The sequence below is a fragment of the Ambystoma mexicanum genome, chromosome 10 (assembly GCF_040938575.1).
Source record: "Ambystoma mexicanum isolate Mex_15411 chromosome 10, UKY_AmexF1_1, whole genome shotgun sequence".
Classification (NCBI taxonomy): Eukaryota; Metazoa; Chordata; class Amphibia; order Caudata; family Ambystomatidae; genus Ambystoma; species Ambystoma mexicanum.
In genome coordinates this window covers 848,214,213-848,234,843 of record NC_090932.1, presented here as the reverse complement: position 1 = coordinate 848,234,843, position 20,631 = coordinate 848,214,213, and the positions used below count along the sequence as shown (strand labels likewise).

The 20,631-nt window shown below is 43.1% G+C and overlaps 1 protein-coding gene across 5 annotated transcripts in view; it reads left to right on the top strand.

The window, feature by feature from the left end:
- GOLIM4 (golgi integral membrane protein 4) overlaps positions 1–20,631 on the top strand; it is a 508,200-nt gene that overhangs the window by 198,172 nt on the left and 289,397 nt on the right. For all 5 annotated transcript variants that reach the window (XM_069618504.1, XM_069618501.1, XM_069618500.1 and 2 more), the window contains one exon: positions 4,088–4,170. In XM_069618504.1, coding sequence (XP_069474605.1) covers positions 4,088–4,170 — 83 coding nt within the window. The remainder of the gene's footprint in view (positions 1–4,087; positions 4,171–20,631) is intronic.

Here is a 20,631-nt window from a genome sequence, read left to right as displayed (position 1 = left end):
GGACGCCTGCTGCAACTCCTGGACCGTTGTTTTGCCGGTGAAGCCCTGCTGCTGTGCTGAAACTCCAAATTCTTATCAACAGAGAAGCTCCTGCAAGGACGACTTCTCCCTTTGAGTTGGTGGCCCCAATGAACTCCAAAGTAAGCCACCCAGACATCCATCCCGGAGCTGGTTGTTCCACAGAGTTGCTGCTGGGAACCGTATAGCCAGGGAGAGGAACACCAGATTGTGCGTAGCTTTTAAGCTGGCCTGGAGCTCCAGGAAGATCCTCTGGACTCCCAAGAAGCTGGACTGACCAAGCCTGAGCCCCCTCAGCAGAGTGCGGGACCCCAGAAGCAAGGAAAGTCCATCTCGGCAGCCAGGAACCGCAGTGTTGCTATTTGCGGTAGACGTGAGGACCTGAAACACTGACCAGCTACTGAATTCAAGATTGCCGGTTGCGAGCGGTGACTGTCCCATTGCAGGAGTCCCCAGCTTCCTCCCTCTTGTCCCCACGACTGAGGCCCAGGAGCAGTGAGATCTGCAGAGCTGCACAGGAACAGAAGACATCTGCTCCACTTTTCTTCATTCTAAAGGTACTGTAAAGTCTGAGAGAATTTAACTCTTACTGTAGAGTTGCTTGCATCTTCTACTAGTCACAAGTCTAAGCAGCTTGTGGGCCCTACGTTTGATTCTTCTTTTCTTCAAAGACTTCTAAAACACTGTGCAAAGACTTTCTACTTGCCTACAAAGTGCTTCAGCGCAGAGACTTTACTTTGGCTTATTGACTTTGGCTCAGCCTCTTCCACTGAATGACTCTTATTGGGGGGATCTCAAAGTATTTGCCTGTTTAAGAATATTTGTGGTCTCTTGTATGTTCTAAATAACCTTTTCCTTTGACTTATTACTGTATGATTTTAGATGCAACAGTGATATATTAATGTCCTCAGCACCCTAGGAATTGAAGTCACCTGAGGCTGTAGGTAGTGTATGTGGGCCATCCCAAAAGGGTATCTACTGATGAAGAGATATTAAGAGTGTATTTCATGAAGTCTGTTTGAGTGGTACTGTTATATTGCTCCTTTCTGAAGAAGGCTTATTCTAAATGACTGATAAATAAATTAATAATTGTTTATTCAAGAAAACTTTTGTGTAAGAGTTTATTTGAATACTTGCCACTGTGAATATCTGTGTTTCTCCCCTACAGCTCACACTGACCCCACTTGAGATAAGCCTGGCTGCTCAACACGCTACCAAAACTGTGTAGTACAAGCTTATACCAAAGGTTGGATTTCCTATACCTGTAGTCCAAGTTGCTTGTAGTGTTCCCAGAGGGTACTGCATACAAACTTTGCCTAACACTTCCCCTGACCTCCAGGGTGGGAAAATCCTTTGTGTCAATTTTATCTTTGGTGGTAGAGCTCGGTCAAGCCTGCCCAGGCTCCAGAGTGTCTGTGAAGGCAGGAAGCCAGGGAGGAGGCCACACCTCTGCAGCACTTTGTCTTCCAGCATGACTGCAAGAATCCAGGTCAAACTGGGAGGCTGCCTGTCCTGAAAGGACTACCAACCCCGCCAAGTTTGAATGTTGCATGGCTGTTTGATTGGCTGGGTTGCTGCATAAAAGTCTGATCCTGGAAGCTGAAGAGGTAGTCAACCACTGGAACCAAATTGGAAGAGGACAATGAGGAAAACACAGCCAAGACGATTTCCAGCAACCGGAGAACCTGCTGTGTAACTGTAGCCTGTTGTTATCCTTCCTTCCAATCGACCTGGGGACTCCAAAAACGATGACCCTGATCCAGATCCTGGTGAGATCCACTGGACTCAAGAAGACCTGTATTTTGAGCCATCCCACGTCGTGCTGCGACCTTGCAGGGCTGCAATACCCTGGCACCTCGAGCCATTGTGCGGTGCACCGCCTTCCGAATCTTGCTAAAACTTTGAGAGCATCCTGCTGGACCTCCAGAGACAAGAATCGAGTCTGAGAAGTCCCCTCCCCAGAGTGCTGGACCTTGCAAATGATGAGAATTTGACCGACGATATTCAGTCTTCTTATGGCTCCTGAAAAAGGTGTCAAAATTCAGAGCTGCATGCAGCCACGAAGAAGCCCTTCCAGTGTCCTGCCTTCATGACAAGGAATTCAGCGACTGGGCTTTTGGCTGTACATCCTGAAGTCTTGTGAAGTCTTGCCTGTTGCATCCTCTTCTTTGCTGAGTAAATCATGTGAAGATCCTCTTGCCTAGAACCTTCCCCATGATCTCTGCTGTAAAAATCCTTCCAGTGTCCTGTTTTCTGTCTTCCTCATAAAGGAAATCAATGACCAGATTTTTGGCTGCAGATCCTGAAGTCTTCTAGCTGAAACTCTTCTTCCATGCTAAGGTACTGTGTTGGCTGGGGTATTTACTTACCTTAAGCCTTTGTGATTTCCTTGGGGTGTTCATGTGATTGGGAGTCCTCTCACCCAGTGCACACAGGACCCTCCTGTGGTGTATTCTCTGAAGTCCCTGGACCCTAACTAACTTTAAAGTGCACTACTTACTTGTTGAACAGTTTTCCACAGGGCCTCTTGACTTTTGCCTGCAACAGAAGCCTACCTCACCCTGCCTACATCTGGCTTCTATACCACTAGGGTCCCTTTTCTGCCCCTGAGTGAACTCGTGCCATAGAATAGGGAAAGGCTCGGTTTTGCTTTCCTTGGTCTGTTTTACACAGATTCTAAAACGATCTTGTGTTTATACCCAAGTTGCTGATAGCTCCTTTAAAAAGTAAATAGGTTTTACTTAAGTTAGCTGTGTGCCACCCTAAAATAAATTAGTTATTGCTTACCTCAATCTGTGTTCCACTGATCTGAAGAGCAACTCTAATTGTATATTACACCAAAAATGTCTTCCTCACCTAGAATAACTGTGTTGTCCGACAAAGTAGTTATAGGTATGTACTGTTCCTTGAATGAGTGTTCCACTATTCAGCAAAGTATCCTGGTAACAGGGTTGGTTTACTATTTGATTTCTTTGAGTGTCACTGCATAACTGACAAGGTCTACTACCCTTGAATTACTGTAAAGTAATCGGAAATAAACTTATGGTTTTACTCCCCAAGAATAGGTGTGACCTATATGGAATGTGTACGATCAGGTTTGACTTCCCTAGAATTACTGTTGGGTATTCTGAAGAAAGTCTATGCTTTTGGTTTGTGTACCTTCAAGCATTGTGTTGTGTTTTTATAAATGTTTTTATGACTCTATAACCAGTACTTATGCAAAGACATAACTTGGCTTACTTGTATTTAAAATAAACCTTTATTATATAATACATCTGGTTGTACATAATCTTTGGTGTACTACAGGTTGTGTACTTTCCTACAGCCCTCTCACCCTCCTAAGATAAGCCTGGCTGCTCTGTCTATGCTACCATATACCCAGGCAGGGTGGTACAGCCTTATACTAAGAGTAGAGTCTTGTACTGTCTCAGTTGAATGGTTTTACGAAGCCTTTAGAAACTGTGCTAACAGGCCAATCGGTTGGCTGGGACAGCTGGGGAGAATACACATTATTTGCCCGCTGTTCCAGCCACCCGCGGCCCTGCCAAAGATGACGCCATTTAAAAAAAAAAAAAAAAAAAAGAAAAACAAAATCTCTAGAGGCCATTAACACCCTGGTTAAACTACGGGCGTCGAATTGCTTTTACCCCTGCTGTGGGGGTTGGACACGGCCGATAACAGCCCTCACTGAGGCCCCCTACCTTGGCTCGGGCTGGCAGGTCACTACTGCCTATGGCTGCCCCACGCAGTGGAGGTGAAAGCCATATTCCATTATCAATCCAAACAATATTTATTTCAGGAGACCTAAAAACATTTAAAGGTTGTGATTTAGTCTTTCTTGTCCTGAATGAATGCATTTGAGAGATTATGTTGTGGGTGCTTATCTGACGGTGGAAAATATTTTTGAAAACGAACATATACGCAATTCTAATACAATATTTTCCATTCCTGAATATTTCACATTTGTTAATTGCTAGTCTCTGACTTGAAGCCTCACAGCGAGTTTGCACCTTGAGAATCGTTATAAAAATCTCGGGAAATGTTTAAATTCTCCTCTTATTTTTAACAGAAAGTATTTATAATTTACAAGAAGAAAATAGAGAATTAAGAAAAGCACATCAAGCTGTTCACACACAGCTCCAAGATGTCAAGGTATGTGTCTTAAAATTAATGTTTTCACTTTCTGCAGCGCTTTAATATTTTTATTTCTTTGTCACTCTAGTTTTTCAGACATGTCTGTCATATAGAGAGTGAGGTATGTAACACATAATGTGTTATGAATGGAACACAGGTTTAGAATTGGCTTGGTTGGATACCATGACATAAATATATCCCTGCACCCCATGCCGCAAGCTTTGTTTTAAGTTTGGCTCATGATGGTAGCGTGAGCAACCTGTATTAGAAAAAGCGATTGGAATTAAGTGTACATGAGCTTGACATATTTTCTTTTTCTGTCGTCTATAAATTCTTGTCTGCTATAAAGACACTTCTGGCCTAATGAAATCCTTTCAGCCAAGTGAGCATTCTGCCACTTCCAAGCAATATTGCAACCAAGCTGCCTGTGGATTGCCTTTTTTTTATTTTTTATAAAAGATGCACGTTAGTGGTAACATCATAGTAATGATAAGGGATGATTTGTAAAAAAATGTTAGTCCAACAGGGCCTCACTGGGCCAGATGCAGGAAGGGATGCCTGGCCGCTTCAGGGGTCTGCTTCAGATCTTCAATGTGCTCTTCTACAAGGGATTCTTGGTCCCCTAAACTAATCTGAGAAAATGGCTGCAGGAGACCTCTTATTATCCAAAATCTGGGCTGGAGGTAAGTCCAAGCCCACCAATGGCAAGGATCTGCAGCATTCAAACAGCGAGTAGCTGTCTCATCAGGGACAACTACTGGTTTCACTCGTGCCCCATACCTAGACTCTCTGGCACCATGGCTGTGGCGTGGGACCAGACAGTCCCACCCCCTTTCCGGGCAACATCACCAAACTACAAATGGTCGAGAACAAAGCCCTCCGCTGTGCCCTGGGACTCTCCAAACACGATCACATCTCAGATGCCAGAAGAAAACTGCTTTGGCTTGCAATATGCCAGTGCATTAAGTTCAGAACCCTTTCCATCACCCACTAATGCCTCACAAACTGAGCCATGCATACCTATACCAAAGACTCACAAAAACATACTCCACTAAGACCACTCACTCAACCAACTTCCACTGCATCACTGTTCCCAGATACAGAAGCACAAGGGCAGGAGGCTGCAGCTTTCCTGCCACTTACCCTTTGTTCTGAATCGTCCTAGAGGACATTCCGTAAACACCTTAAAACGTAGCTCTCCAGTTAAGCTGACTGTTGGTTACTGTCACCACTCCCCATTCACCTGTATTGTACCTTAATATATTCTAAGTGATGCCTGGCTGCCCCTCGGTTAAGCGCGCTATCTATAAATGTAAAAACAAATACATTCTATATCTGGTCAGGATGCTTGTTTCGGCAGGGCTTTCAGTTTTCTGGTTTCGCTGGCGTCCTTCTACACTCGCTTCTCCAGGTCATTGTAATGCTTTGGGAGTCGATCATTGATGAGGAATCCGTGGGAGGAAGGAATCCATTAGAAGAACAAATAATATACCTTTCGGTAATGTTTGCGATGGATGTTCCTCCCATGGATTCTGCATCACCCTCTCTACCCGCCCCTCTTGGGGTAGCTATTTCAGATTAGCTCTGCACTTCATCATCTGAGTGCTAGGAAAAAAAGGGTGGAACTGAGGTCACTGGGCATGGGCACCTGTATAGATTTGTCCGGTGTGTGGGGTTGTCGGGGAACCGCGCAGCTTCCCCTGACGGCAGAAAAAGTTTCTGAAGAGCAGCTGGCGCTGGGAGGTAGACTTCACAGATGAGGAATCCATGGGAGGAACGTCCATCAGAAAGAACATTACCGAAGGGTAAGCAATTTGTTCATTATCACCAAGTTCTATGCAGTCCCAATATTTCGGATTCTTAACACCTCGTTAATGGTTAAGTAAATGGAGGCATTATTTCAAATTTCTATGAACCTAGAATAAAACATATCTCATATAATGACATAATATGACTGCAGTTTATTAGCTGGTACGGATTAAGGGTTACCAAAATCCACCTTTTCCTTTGAGCAAAAACGTTTCTCTGCTTGCAGGGCATAGTCCTGAAATGTGTGTGTAAATGGCAGAAGAGCTGCTCAGCACAGCTTGGATCTTAAAGGTTCACAGCAAGTCAGTAAAGAGTCTGTTGCTGAAATGTGATGAGCATTTGCCAATGCTCATGAAAAAGGTTTGTCGAAGTGGGGAGGAATCCTGCTCTAGTGATTGATGTGTATGCTCTTCTGTTCACTTTCTTTTGTTGTAGTTAGTAATATGTCAGACATTTGGAGTCATTATGAGTTTGGTATCCCGCAGATAACTCTGGCAGGATAACACTAAACGGCATTACCGTTTCCGCTGCCTGATATCCCGTAATCTCCGGGATATTACAGGTGGCGGTGAAAACGTTAAATACCCATTCGATGCAGGGATTTTCAGTATTAACGGCATCTGCGATTCATGTTTTTTGATGCATGATACATTTTATTTATATCGCGCTCATACACAAGTGGTTAAGAGCGCGGCAAAGGGAAGGGAACAAGGGAGAATAAAAACAACAATCTTACTAGGCCCAGTGACATTAAGAGCGTGCAAGTGCATGGAATAGGGTAAAGTGCAAGGAACTTGTGTTTAAGTGCCTGATAGAGATATTTAACCTACATCCTATTTTTTGGTAATTAGCCACTTATGTGGGCAAAGCTTTAACATGTGTGATTTAAAAAGTAACAAAGGTTGCTGGTGGGGACCCGATTTTCCTCCAGCTCTTGGCTGTGGGTAAATTGGGCAACCCCCACTGGCAAACATATACTCTTCCTGTCCAGAAAAGGGTCGATTTACGGAAATACTGGCACTCTTTTTCTGGACTGGCCTGGTCATAATGACTCTGCTTGTTTCTGTTTTTCAGATGATTTTCTTTAGAGTGTTAATCAAAATGTAGGTTTGCCATAAACCATGTATGCAGAGGCAATTAAGAAAAAGGTGGTGTCATTTCAGTGGCCTGTCACTTCTCTTGACGACTTTCACTGTTTGCGCCTATTGAACAACAAAATGTTAAAAAAAATAATCTGTGCTGAAGGAGTGTCAACAGTGCTGTCCTTCAGAAATGTGCCGAGGGTTAACAGCGATGCAAATCTATGCAAATCCATGCTCTTTGCCTTCAGGATAAATACAATGTATTTCCTTGTTGGTTTAGACTGGATTGTACGTGAAAGCCGTTTCCTGTGAACGTCGTTGCATTCCCTTTGATTTTTTTAAGGACGTAGTTTAGGCATATGTATCCTTGCGACTCGCACTACTTAAGGTTCCCAAGACTTTGTTTCGCACGAATACCTGCCACAGTTGAGCAGTTCACAATAGAAGGGGGGTAAAAATCTGAAAATGGGGCGGCATGTAAAAAAAAATACATAATCTGCACAGTCGGGAACATTTTCTGCTCCCTTTTAAAATGTTAAACAATGACTGAATATTCGCGACCCACTTCAACTACTGCATGCTGCTGTCTGCCTGTTTTAAGTGGCAAACATTTTTGTGAAAATTCCGGCACATTTGGCGCTGAGCTTTGCAAACCATTCAAGCTGCTCTTCGAAATGTGCTGCACAACTGACTTTTTTTGTTCCAATGCTGAAAATTATGGTAACCCGATATATCCACATGATTTTAGTCGAAAGTTGTATTTTAAATGTGTTTATCTCAAATTTAACTTATTGATGCTCAAACCAGTTTAGTCTGCAATCCTCTTGAAGCCCAACATTTCTTGTTGGGTTCAAATAGGCTGCCTACCATCAACCTGTGATTAAGTAGCTGATAGAGATATTTAAATCCTATTTTTTTTTGGTAATTTTCCACTTATGTGGGCAAAGCTTTAACTTGTGTGATTTTAAAAAGTAACAACGGTTGTAGGTACAAGCATTTGAATATGGAGGGTATGAAACTTGATTAAAATTATTTAATTGTGCTGCAGCCGTGCATAACATTGGCTTTTTGCACATTTCTGTCCCTCCCACTTGTTCATTAGTGGCTTCAGAAATACAGAAATCAGTTCCCATTTCCAATGTTACCTACACATGGTAGTGCAGTTCTGATTGCACAAGAGAATCCATGTCCCCCTGTTGATAGTTTCCTATCAGATGCACGATATGCACTCCGGTAGGTTCTCCAACATACATAAAAAGGAGGGGCCCTCTTCATTCCTGCAAGGTGAGAGGTCTAGGAGAAGTCCATTTAATAGTATATATTCTGTCTTCCTGTCTATCGCTTCCACCATGGCAACATCCTTATTCTGGCAAATTATCTACTGCCCTCCTGTACGCCTGCATTGCATCCAATGCTATACCTTCATGCTGAAATGGGTGACATTCAATCACTGACCCTCATTCTATGTCCCTTTTTGTATTTCTTCCACTCCACAAACTAGTGACCCACTCCAAAGATGGCCAATCGGGTTGCAAATACTGCATCATAATTCCACAGAGCAGCCCAAACCTTTCATGAAGAAGCAGTGTGACTGAATCTTCTTGGCCACTATCCCTCGGCATGAGATGAAAAGCAACCCAAGAGTCCTTGGTCCTTGTCATGGTACCAATATAAAGCTACTATGGCGAGTCAGGAGAAGGACACAGACCTATTGGTACCATTGTAGTAGGTATTTTATTAAATAAAAAGGATAAGATTGGTCTTTCCGTATCACTATGGTTGTTGCCTGCCCAGGTTACTAACTAAGGTGCTCATCTGTCAGTTAGGATTGTCCAAACAAATAAGTCTGCTGTCCAAAAACTACCCATGTTGTCCCTACCAGTAAGCAAAACTAACTTGGGTCAAGATAATGACTCCCTTCTTCTGACGGACAGCTCAAGGGCAACGTGTTTGTCCTGAAAGCAAAACAACGCAGCGCAACACAGGTTTTAATCCCGATCCCACGCTTAGAAATCACGTGCTGGTATTAAGCACGTTATGACAGAACAATTATAACAATTATAATTAGTACCAGTCTTTCAATAGGAAAAAAATAATTGTCATTCATCTTTGAAACTGATGCCACTCTTGGTGGGTATTTCTAATTCCGGTCTTTCACTATATGGCTTGTGAATAGTCTCTTATGACTGTTTCTATTAAACTCTTTAATTCCTTCATTGGATTACTTTCCTTTCTCTCATTGGGGTTGACCCCTCTCGGATTCTCTTATCAAAGCTTCTTTCTTGGCTGTGATTCTCAACGTATGCTTTTATAGTCTCTTGGCATACTTTATGTAAGGTGTTTCAGTTGCCAATGTTATCTAGGCTCTTTTCTATGTCTTGCTTCCTCTTCAAACTGAATTTCTATTTGTACGGGATGTCCAGTTAGGCTCCCCTTTTCCCAGGGTAACTTTATCCCTTCGACTTTTCTTATTATATTTATTTAACCATTCAACAGTTCGCTTTTCACACATATTATACTTGGGTTCTCTTTTTCTCCAATCCAACTCTATTTCAGTTTTTATACTGGGACGGGATAACTGGTTGGAATGATACTGGCGTATTCCCAAGCCTCCTGGTTACCTTCCTGGTGATATGAGAATGTCGATGGGAACCTCATTGCAGACCCTTGTTTGGTAAGCAGATTGCCAGCGTCTCTCCTTCGGTCTCTCTCTTCATGGTTTCCCCTTCGTTTATGGTAACGCAGCTGTTCAACCGTACCGACTTTGGTTTCCAGTTGTCAGTGGTATCGGCGATGTTGCCTGGACACTAGTCCCAATAAGGATTCTTGCCCCTAATCTTGCCACCACTTTCAGAGGGGCCCTGCACTCCTGTATTCTCAGACTCTCGCACAGTGTTGCAAAGCATTATGCCAAAACAAGGGCAACCAGAGTTTGAAACTTACAGGTTCTGGCAAATCTCTCTCTCCGGTTCGTTGTACGCAGCTTGGGGGACTCCATAGCTGGCCTACGGGTCTCCCTCGTCTTTGCATCACTCTGATTGGGGCTTTTCCCAGCTGACATGAGGGTTTTTCTCTCGTTCTCTCTCCTTCAATTCTCGGTGAAGTTACATCCATCCACCTCTTCGCGGATTGGATCTTGGATTTTAAATTGATATATCCATTTTCTTTTGGACAATAATAATATCCATTAGGATTCTCCTCGTACAAGTTTGGGTGATCCATAGTTCCTGATATTATGATTTCCTCGTCACAGTATAGATCTTTCCCAGGATGTGTTTTATTGTATCTTCTTCATCACAGTCTTGGTACCTTATGGATTCTGTTGCTCTGAAGCATCCCATAAAGGCCATATTGTGTATCTCCTGAGGGAGTTCCTTATGGAAATGGGATTACTTGTCCCCAAAGAGGAGTCTCTCGCAGTGAGGTCCCACTTGCCTCTACACTTAGGGATGGTATTGCGCAGCAGGCTCACTTCCATAGCGTCACAGGGCGGGGCTCTCCTCGATTTGTCACACTACATTTTGAAGTTGAAAAATTAGACCTTTAAGACTTCATAAATGTTATAAGGTTGAATTAAAGGCTTGGGAAGTAACTGGTGCATCTTGATCAAAGTTAGAAAAAATATATATTTAAAGCCCTTTCGGGAAGCCTTTATGAATGAAAGCCAACGTGATATCGATCATCTCCCAGCACTATGCTCCAAGATCATTAATAGTTTCCTCTTAGTCTAGAATGCAAAGTTAGTGAGGATCCAACCTCACACAGAATGTTTAATATTTCTCCCTGTTCTGAGATTTCCTGTTTTCCATCTGGCGAAACATTTTTACCAACATTTTCCAAATGTGATGGTCCAAGATAATTTTGAGCTGGTGATCCCTCACCAAATCAAAATCCACAAAAACCTCACTGCTTTGAGGGTGGAGAAATGGGACTTAATTATCCAAAGTGAAATCGAGAAGCCACAGGGACAAGTTTAATTACATATATTGTTTCCCCAAGAACTATTAAAAGAAATAAAAAACTGATTTTGAAAGACTGGCCTTTTTAGGCCTAAACCACCTAAATCAGGAAATGTGCTAATCCATGAGAATGCAGCTATACAGCCCAGCCATGTAGATCGCTTAGATGCCTGGGGATGGAGAGGAATCATTTTATAGCATGTTCGAACCCCACGTTAGAGGCAAAAGTAACCTCAAGATTAGAGTATTAAACAAATTACCCAAAAATAATGTTGGTGAAGAGTCTCAATTTCAAGACAGTTTTCTTTTTTTCCGTTACCTGATAACATTATGGTAACTGACTTGTGATTTAATTGCCCCTTCTCCGTATCCTTGATACAGGGAAGAATGAACACCCAACAGTCAATGGTCAAGGAGACTAAACCAATTATCAGGGATTTTCTTTAGGAAAAATGACATTTGAGAGAAAACAAAAGAATTATTTTGTTAGTATCGGAGGGAGAATTCCCTATCAGCACTGCAAGAGTTTCACTTAAGGCAATGCGATAGTTGGTGCTGGAGCTTCTACAAAATTAATCTACTCCTTTTTTAGGATCGTACTATGACTGATGGAATAAAAAGATCAGTGGGCTTCCAAAATATGAATGTTCACTACTCTAGACGTCATAGTGAGTGTTCCTGTGTGGTAGGTATATGCCCCAGCAGTTTGGGCTGCACTGTTCCCCTTGGAGGCAGGATGAATAAATATTTTCATACGATTGGCCATCTTGTGTAACCGCACTGGCATGCTAAGGTAGCATGAAATGATACCTTGTAGAATTCCCAGTCAATGAGAGTTTGCTCAAGCATTCCGATATGTAGGTAATGTTGCCAAAATCTTTGGAGCAATCATTATTGCAGTAGTTTGCTTGTTTACACTTCTAAGATTGGTATCTCTGTTGGTTAAAACCCAACAAAAGTATCCACACATGGTTTTTCTGGGTTGGGATTTGTATGGTTCATAATATTGTAAACTAGACCCCAATTACAAGTCACGCCATGCAGAGAGTGTGCTCTTGTCCACCTCAAAATCTAATTGGTAATCCCTTCCATTAATGAAAAGGGACCTCTAAGCCTACATTTCTATCAAATATAAATAAATCTTCATACTAGGGACTATCGGCTGCAACAAGGTTAGTGTGGCCTGTCAAGAAAAAGGAGACTGGAGATGTTTGGGGACTGGGGAACTACATGTTCTGTGATGCAACCTACTGAGAAGGGACCTGGTGATCCTCTAGATGTCTGCCCAATTATCTCAAAACTGTCCAGAAAGTCCCAAGAGCACTTGTACCTACTTCACAAATGCTCAGTTACAGTGGTAGAACTCTGAGAGACCACATGTGCAGTTCAGAGGGAGACCAAACACTTGAGAAAAGGAAAAGGATCCAAAGTTGGAATCCTCCCGCCCCTGCATACTATCTACATCTGCCAAAATGGCGGTTAGTTATTCAATTAGAACAATAATACATAATTTGTATTTTTCAATGTGTCAATTCAACAAGTAGTACGCATCAACAAATTATGTAAAACAACAATTATTTAATCATAAGCAAATGTAAAAGCAAAGCATAAACATTTCCCTGCATAAACTGGTCCTGGTACGGAGCAGGAATGGCAGCACTCTTGCGCGCTTGGGCAAACCGACCTGCTTCATGGGCCAGGCTTCAGAGGAAAACATTTGGCAGAAACTGACATCAAGCACTCAAGAACCACAGCTTCTCTTCAGTTGCATGTGATTCGACAGAGGCAGGCCGATTCCTGTGTCAGAATGCTAGCACACCATCATTCCCCTGCCCAAGCCTGACAGACCTGATCAGGGTTTCTGCTGCAACAGTTTAAAATTAGCCTAGCTTGGTGATGAGGATTAGGAGGGTCTGCTTGGAGGAGAGGAGGTGTGGGGGAAGGGGTAGGGGACTGTGGCCAATCGAATGAAGAGAAACCCAAGCATGAAGTGGGTTACAAATTTGAGTATTTGATGCTCCTATCCTCTTATTATGCCCACTATAAAAGGCGTCCACCACTCACTAACTTTGTGGTGGCGAAGTCATTGTTACGTTGCGGAAACATGATGAGTAGGGCAGGAGAAAGACATATAAGATGCAGGAGTGCCAGGATGAGCAGTAGTTGATTGAGTAGTTGGTGTGAGGGCAGGAGGAGACAGAGAAGCAAAAGGCACATGCAAGAAGGTTCATGCCATTAGTGCCACTTGGAGGCAGATCCACTGACTGTGTGGGGGGGGGGGTAATCATCTCCAGGGAACCTCAGTAATGTATTACCCAGGTGGAGATTCCAGGTCAAGGCAGGGGGCCTGCTGTGGACTATGGGGTCAAAAGCTGGAAAGGGTCCAACATGGAGTGCTATGGAGGTTTGTAAAGGATTACAATCGGGCATCGCACCGGACCAGTACTCTTGCCCTTAGCCTAAGATGTATCGCTCATTTAGAATACTTTTTCTTTGTTTTCAACAAATTCCAATTGAGCTGGAACCCAACCCGTATCACACCCCCTTTTTCAAATACCCCGGGTCACAATGGACCATGAACCAGGCCGGTTGGTGGGAATACAATATTTATTTTAAGTTCAAAGAAAATCACAGTTTGAATATTGGGCAGCAATCACCAATGGGGTGATAATTTGAATGTAAACTACTGAAATACACTTTGTTGATCTCCTACAAGAACACATCCAAAGCACAAATGAATAGGAGCACTTTTTCTATTTGGGTAGATGGCACCCGAGTTAAGATTTCACCCTGCAATGGTCCCTCAAACCCCAATTAATCGAATTTTGAGTGGGTAGGAAGGAGCAACATGGAGTCAGGGATACTATGCAGCAAACAATCAAAATCCGACCTTCAAAACCCCTTGCAATTGCATAAAATGACACTCGGAATTGACATAATTAAATTAATGTGCAGTTGAATCGAGGAGGTAAATATGATTTATCACAGTATCGGGGATATAATATCACTAGCAACTACAAAGCAAGGTATCAACAAAGGGCATACAATTCAGAAAGCAACTTGAAAGTAAAACCGCAGTGCACCCAAATTACACGTTGAAAAGTAGATTTTTACTTTTTCAGTTTTAAATGTCAACTTTTTTTTTTTTTTTTTTTTTTTTTAAACGGATAAAATCGAGAGAATCAGAGTGAGGTTTTTAAGATGGGTGATAGATGCACATCACAGGGATAATATAGAAGTGATAGAGTGGCTCTAGCTGAATACCTGGATGATATTTTCAATGTGGAAAGAGGTTCGATTTTGGGAAAATAAACGCATTAACAGAGAAAGTCGGTTTGGAAAGAAAGGTCAAGTCTTAATTAACTAGATTATCAAGAAGATGGCGCTGCCCATGAAACAGATTAAGCGGCCGCATTAACCCCCTTCACGCCGCGTGTCTCTTTATGTGGAAATTAATTAATTAAATTATTCAAAATATGACGAAGGATTGCAAGACAGAGATGAGTAGAAGAATGGTGCTAACGCTTAGAGATCAAGAACAGGATGCACAGAGAATTCTGACAGTTTTAAACAAGTTACCAGGGTATGGATAGGATTACTTAGAGAGTGGAACAATGACAAAGTATCAAGATGGGATAGGATGGGGAATTACTCACAATCCGAGTTTGAGTTTGGGATTTGGGACAGTCAACCAGGTTCTGGACTCAAAAGGCTCTGGTCACAGCAAGGCGGCAGACTCTCCTAACAGCAAACAGCTGGACAAGTCTGGTCACTTGCTGGCAAGGGTACAGCTGGCATGCAGGTAATGGCAAAAACTGGTCTGGTCACAGGATACTCCCAAAAGGGTGTCACCGTTTTTTCCCTTTCTCCATGAGTTAATGGGATTTTGTTATGGGGTTTAGGTATGAAGGGTGGTTCTGCCTGGATAGGGGGGGCCTGAATCAACTATCCCTTTTCTGGCAGTTGAGTCTGGAATCTGCAGGGCGGATCTGGAATGACTGGATACGCAGGCGCTGGAAAATTCAGAAGAGAGAGTCCCCTGTCTGTCAGCTTCCCCTTTTTGTAAGGCGCATGACTCACAGGATTTATTGTTGGGCAGGACTAAGCTAGACCTACCCCGAAGAACCGGATAGGTCAGCCTATGTTGGTTGCCTCCTCCAGGAGGGGACTCAGTTCATAGGGCTGTGTTTTATGAGGTGCAGAGCCATCCCACAGTCATTTTTGCTTAAAATCAATTTTATCATAAATCACACATTTATCCAGTTGTGGTACTTTTGCAAATTACATGGGAAAATTGCATATTCCCACCACTCCGAGGTCTGCATGACATTATTTCGCCCTTCAAATAGTTCTTCGCATTTTTTAGTGGGAACCGCTGCACCCAAACTCCCACAATTTTAGGCATATATACATATTATCATAGGGCACAATTCCATTAATTTTATGTACTTTGCCCATGATTCACATTCTCCTGGCGTTTATGTCCCATACATGCTATGGACAGCCACGATATCTTGTTTGAAAGCCATGAAAATTACCTTTAAACTATAAAAACGTTTACTTTACTGCTTTGTCCGGGTTTATAATTAAGTCTTTAAAGCTTATTCATTAAATAGTCTCTTGAGCAAAATGTGCTGGTCTTTGTCCTTCAACTGGGACCATTTTTTTCCAGGCTACCACCAAATATCAGTTTTGCCCAGAGGTGCCCTAGAATACCCCCGTTTGAGTGAATGGTAAGTGTCACTTCCAAAGTAACATGTAGGTGTCTCAAGCTGAAGCCCAGACAGAAGTCTGATGGGGGTGTGATATTCTTCCTCTTGGCAATTCAAAGTTTTCAAGGGCAGAAATTAACACATGTGTCCCAGAATCTCGTTGTGGCTCCTTTTGGGGGGAGGCCACTCCTGTTGTCAGCACACAACTGTCCATGTAAACTGAGCAGGGCCTGTTGGACTGGTTCCCCAGTACAGTCGATGCATTTAATTATTTATTTTATTTTGTTCTGAATCAGAAGCAAGTCTGTTAAAATAAAACAATAGCTAGATTTTACCCAAACCCACCTTACCCTTCTAGCCAAGGACAGGGCCTTAATCACATTGTACTTTTAACACAGGCAATTTTACACGTGGTGAATTCTGCTGGGATGTCCCCTTCAAATTCGGTTTTCTCTCCCATCTGGATTCCAAACATTGTTTGCAGCCCTAGTCAGTTTCTCTTACTCAGCAGTATGTTCAAGGCAAATGTCCACTGAAATTGACAGGTGCACAGAGAGCTAGGGTTTCTTATGAAGGGTTTAATTTTGACACATTATAGCAAAAGTCGAGTGTTTTTCCGTACGGCTGAAAGTAACATTTTTGGTGATTTCCCAGATCTTGCCTGCCACAGCCTGTCATTCAGGGATAATGCTTTCCTTTTCTAAAGCACAACTTGAATATGGATGGCCATAGCAGGGTCTCACTGATAAAAGCAGTGTAATGTTGAACAAATGAACAGAGCATCAGAACAGCATCATTTTAAATGTAAAATATGTTCTTTTCCAATGGGAAATTTTGAGCAAGCAAAACAGTGCTGCTTTTCATTTCTCTTCCTTGGTGCATGTAAGACAACACAATGGCAGCCTTTCTCAGTGTGCTGCCTGTTCCATCTTGCCCAACAGGTGTTTGGCAAGACAGTGCAGCCATCATTTTGTAGCTGCAAAATGCAGTTTTGATGCAAGGCTATGGTACTCAAATGAGCCAGCGCAGCGATTCTGCTGGTAACTGCTGAAATGCAGCTTGGTGTCATGGCCAAGGGCCCCAGAACACAAAAACCACACCATCTAGTGACGGGGCAAAGGGTCTCTTGACTCACTTATGTCCCTTTGGCCACATGAACACAGGGGCCCTGGCTGGACTCCGTCCTACTGCCTTTGGTGCCAGGCTCGTATATAGATGTTAGTAGGAAGACTTTATTTCAGTGCAGGAGTGCTTTTCGTTTACTTCAGTGTTGGAGTGCTTCTATTTTACAAGAACTTTCCAGGTGCTGCAAGCCTTTATTCCAGAGAACATCCCCATGTGCTGACTCAGGGGCGTGGCTCCCTAGGCCTGATCTTCAGGTGCTGACTCATCGGGTGTGGTAGGGCGTGGTAGCAGGCAGGCCAGAGCTACTGGGCGTGCCCAAGAACAAGACTATATAAACCCACCGATCCCTCAAGCAAACGCTTTACATTACTTTGCACCTCCGTGCAACGTGATGCTCGCTGTCGCCTGGACCAGCTACTTACCTTGTTATCCTGCAACAACAGCATCCGTACCTGGACCCTGGCTTGCATCTCACACCAAAGCGCCATCTTCTTGGCAGGTTCCAAATTGACGCTGCAGCACCTGCGCTCTCTGTCCCACGAAGCCGAAGTCCTGAAACGAGAAAAGACCAGACAAGATTAGAGCTCCCGAAAACACCCAACCCAGGGTTGCGCCGCATTTAAAACCCACCGCGCACCCTAAGGCACCATTAAAGGCTACTTACCAGCTGTTGGACCATCTCAGCCTGCTCCTCCATACTGCCACCTGCGCTTGTACCGCAGCTACCGCCGGCACCAATACACCGCCTGCAAGGGCAGAGAGCAGAGAAAAGAGACCTTACATACAAAGGACAGAGAACAAACTTTACAAATACAATTACAACAGTCGGAAGGCAAGCGGAAACAAGGGAAGCACTTACCTACAAGAGACGTGGACTAGTCGCAGCTGGCCTGGACTTCCACGACAAGGGACCAGTGAAGGAATTTGGTTCCCTTCAACAAGCGCCCCTGCCAGAAGTAGCAGGACAGAGATTTCTTACTGTCAATTCTCTTCTGAAGCATGTTTTTTTAAAAAAAAAACTGTTTTATTTACAATTGTCCAAAGGCTTATATCAAATTGCATAAGTAATTTGCCTGTAACCCAGTTGGTATGGTAGCTTTCAAGGTGATTTTGTGCTGCCTCAAATGAAGTGCCCTTTTCGTGCACACTCCACTCCATTCCCAACCCCTACAGCCCCCCCCCTGCCCGACCCCTTTATGAAAGTTGTAGATATCATGATTCTGTCACAATATGGTGGTCATCATTGAGTAGGTGATCCTCAAGAGTAGTGCAACCCCAGGGAAGCCACATCCAGGGGGAAGAGGTCTGGAGAAGGGGTCAGGCACCACAGGATGCATACTCATACCAGCCCCCCCCCCTTATATTCACGTAGGAACCGCACTGCTCATCACCGTAGTTCCCCCACACAGACGCAGAGGGAGGAAAAGACAAGAGGAGTTTCATCCCTGGGAGGGCTGCAACCGTGCCCCAACACCTCCGCAGAGACCAGTTGAGTGTAACACTTGGAGATGGAGGGGGAATTCTGCTGAGTTGGTAAATCTATCCCACAGGTTGCTGAAGTGTTAGGGTCACTATATTCCCTCAAGGCGAAAGACCAAATGCAGCGCTATACCCCCCTCAGTCAACAATACCAGATAGTTATTGGTGAGTTCAGACAATGATGGCAGCGGTGAGGTCATCAGCACTAAACTAAGACTTGCGTTGGATTCCAGGTGGAGAGTGGGGTAATCTTATACAGAAAAATCTATGCAAGGGGGGGCAATACAAACTAGAGCTGTCCCGTGTGGGAGAGCTAAGCCCAGGAAATACTTTGGGCAAAGGGGGGGAACTGTGCACCAGCCCATTCCAATCACCTGATCACAAAAGCCCAAGAAGTTTATGCAGCCATGGAAAGACATTGAACCGCCACCAGGATCTCTGAGTACTGGGCCCACCAAGACTACAAGATTTGCTCAGAGAAGTCAGATTGTGAATGCCATTTATGGACACTGTCTTGTGGGGACTTGCGAACCTTGCCTTGTGAACTATTTGAATTGGAACGATCGGTCCTTGTTAGAGCAAGGGATATGCGTTTTCTTTACCTGTCTTGCAATTGGATATGGTCTTAAAACATCTTTTTGTTGTGCTTGCTCTGAAAGGCATTCCTCTATTTCACTCGTCTTTTTAATTTTAAAAAACGGGTGAACCTCATAATAGGTGGTGATCTGTTCCGTAGATTCTGCCGTGACACAGGGCAAATCATGAAGTGCTGTTAAGAAACGTTATCACTGCTTTGTAATACTATCCTGCTTCTAACATCATGCACTGGCCCGATTATCCATTTTGTCTCAGATTTAATGGTTCAGGTTTTCTACACTATTTGAATAAATAAAGTAATTGGACCATAAGAATACCATTTGCACAGTGTTTTTAAAATGTAGAAATTGGTCTAATATTTGGAGAAAAGCCATTCAAGATTTGTTTATAATACAGGGAACCCCCTAAATGTTCTATAGATTCTCCTCTTTAGATTTTTTTTTTCAAGAGACACAAATGTAAACTCCCTGGAATGGGAAAGGTCTCGTGTTGTGTGTCCTACCTTGTTTAGGGTGAATAAAAATGTAAGGTGATTTATAGCCGACAATATGACGCGTGCCCTAAAACACAACATTTACTAGATTTGTTTTTGACATTGGACGTAATCTGATTATCTACAAGCAAATCTATGATCGCTATTAGATTATAAAACGGATCAGCCCAAGTGAAAAAAGTACACATTTTTTATATATACCCGTTCAACGAATGGGCACAACCTGTTAATTTTTGCTCTTGTCTGACTGGTGAGCTCCTAAGGAAGGATGGAGATGCCACAATTCAAAATGAACAAATGGCTACCTGTGACAATTTAAGAAGGCTTTCTGAGCAAGTGGGAACAGATCTGCCAGATTACATAATTCGATACCTATCCTGTGTTCTGAGTGGATGAACCTGCTGGCAATCTGTGACCTGCTGCATGTGATATGATATGGCATTTATAACGTGCCTATACACAAGTGTTTCAAGGCGTGTAAGTTCCCTTTGGGTGAAACAAAAGGATGTTTGGTCGTTGGTAGACTCCTTTTCCTTGAGCGGAGTATAAAATGCCTGCCTTTTTGGCCCCGATTTGTTAAGTTTCCCTGTATCTCTCTTTGACGCAATGGGACATAGACAAGGTTTCAAATTTTGATGATCCAATTTATCAGAGAATACTGCCAACCGTTTAGATATGATGGACTGTGGTATCCCATTTACTTTGTGTATGTTTCTACAATCAAATTTCTTTTTTTCTTTTTAATTTCTTTCTATTTTTCCCGATGTGTTGTCACCGTTCGATGTGTTCTGCGGGCATTATGTCCAAGGACAATGTATGTTCGTGGGGATTGTGCCATTTTACAGTTATTATAGTACACACCTGTATCATAGGATTCTTAAGTTGTGTTAGTGTATTAATTGATTGTTCAGAAAGTAATTGTAAATGTGATATTACACGAATGCTTGTAGTAGTTACTTGTTGGTTATTTTGTACAATTAATAGTGTTGAAAAAAATTACATATTTTGTTTAGCCATGACGATGTGTTTTCAGGGCCACTTAACATTATTTTGCATTCTCATATTAAAGGACCTGGGATAAAATGGGATGGCACCCTCCTATCGCCAACCAATCCCAAAGAATGGGGTCCAGTCCATTTCTAGGTTTGGTTCAAAGCCTTTAGTGATCTGATCTCGCTACCGAAGGCTCTCTGTGGCTGCACGCGTCATTGAATATACTAAGC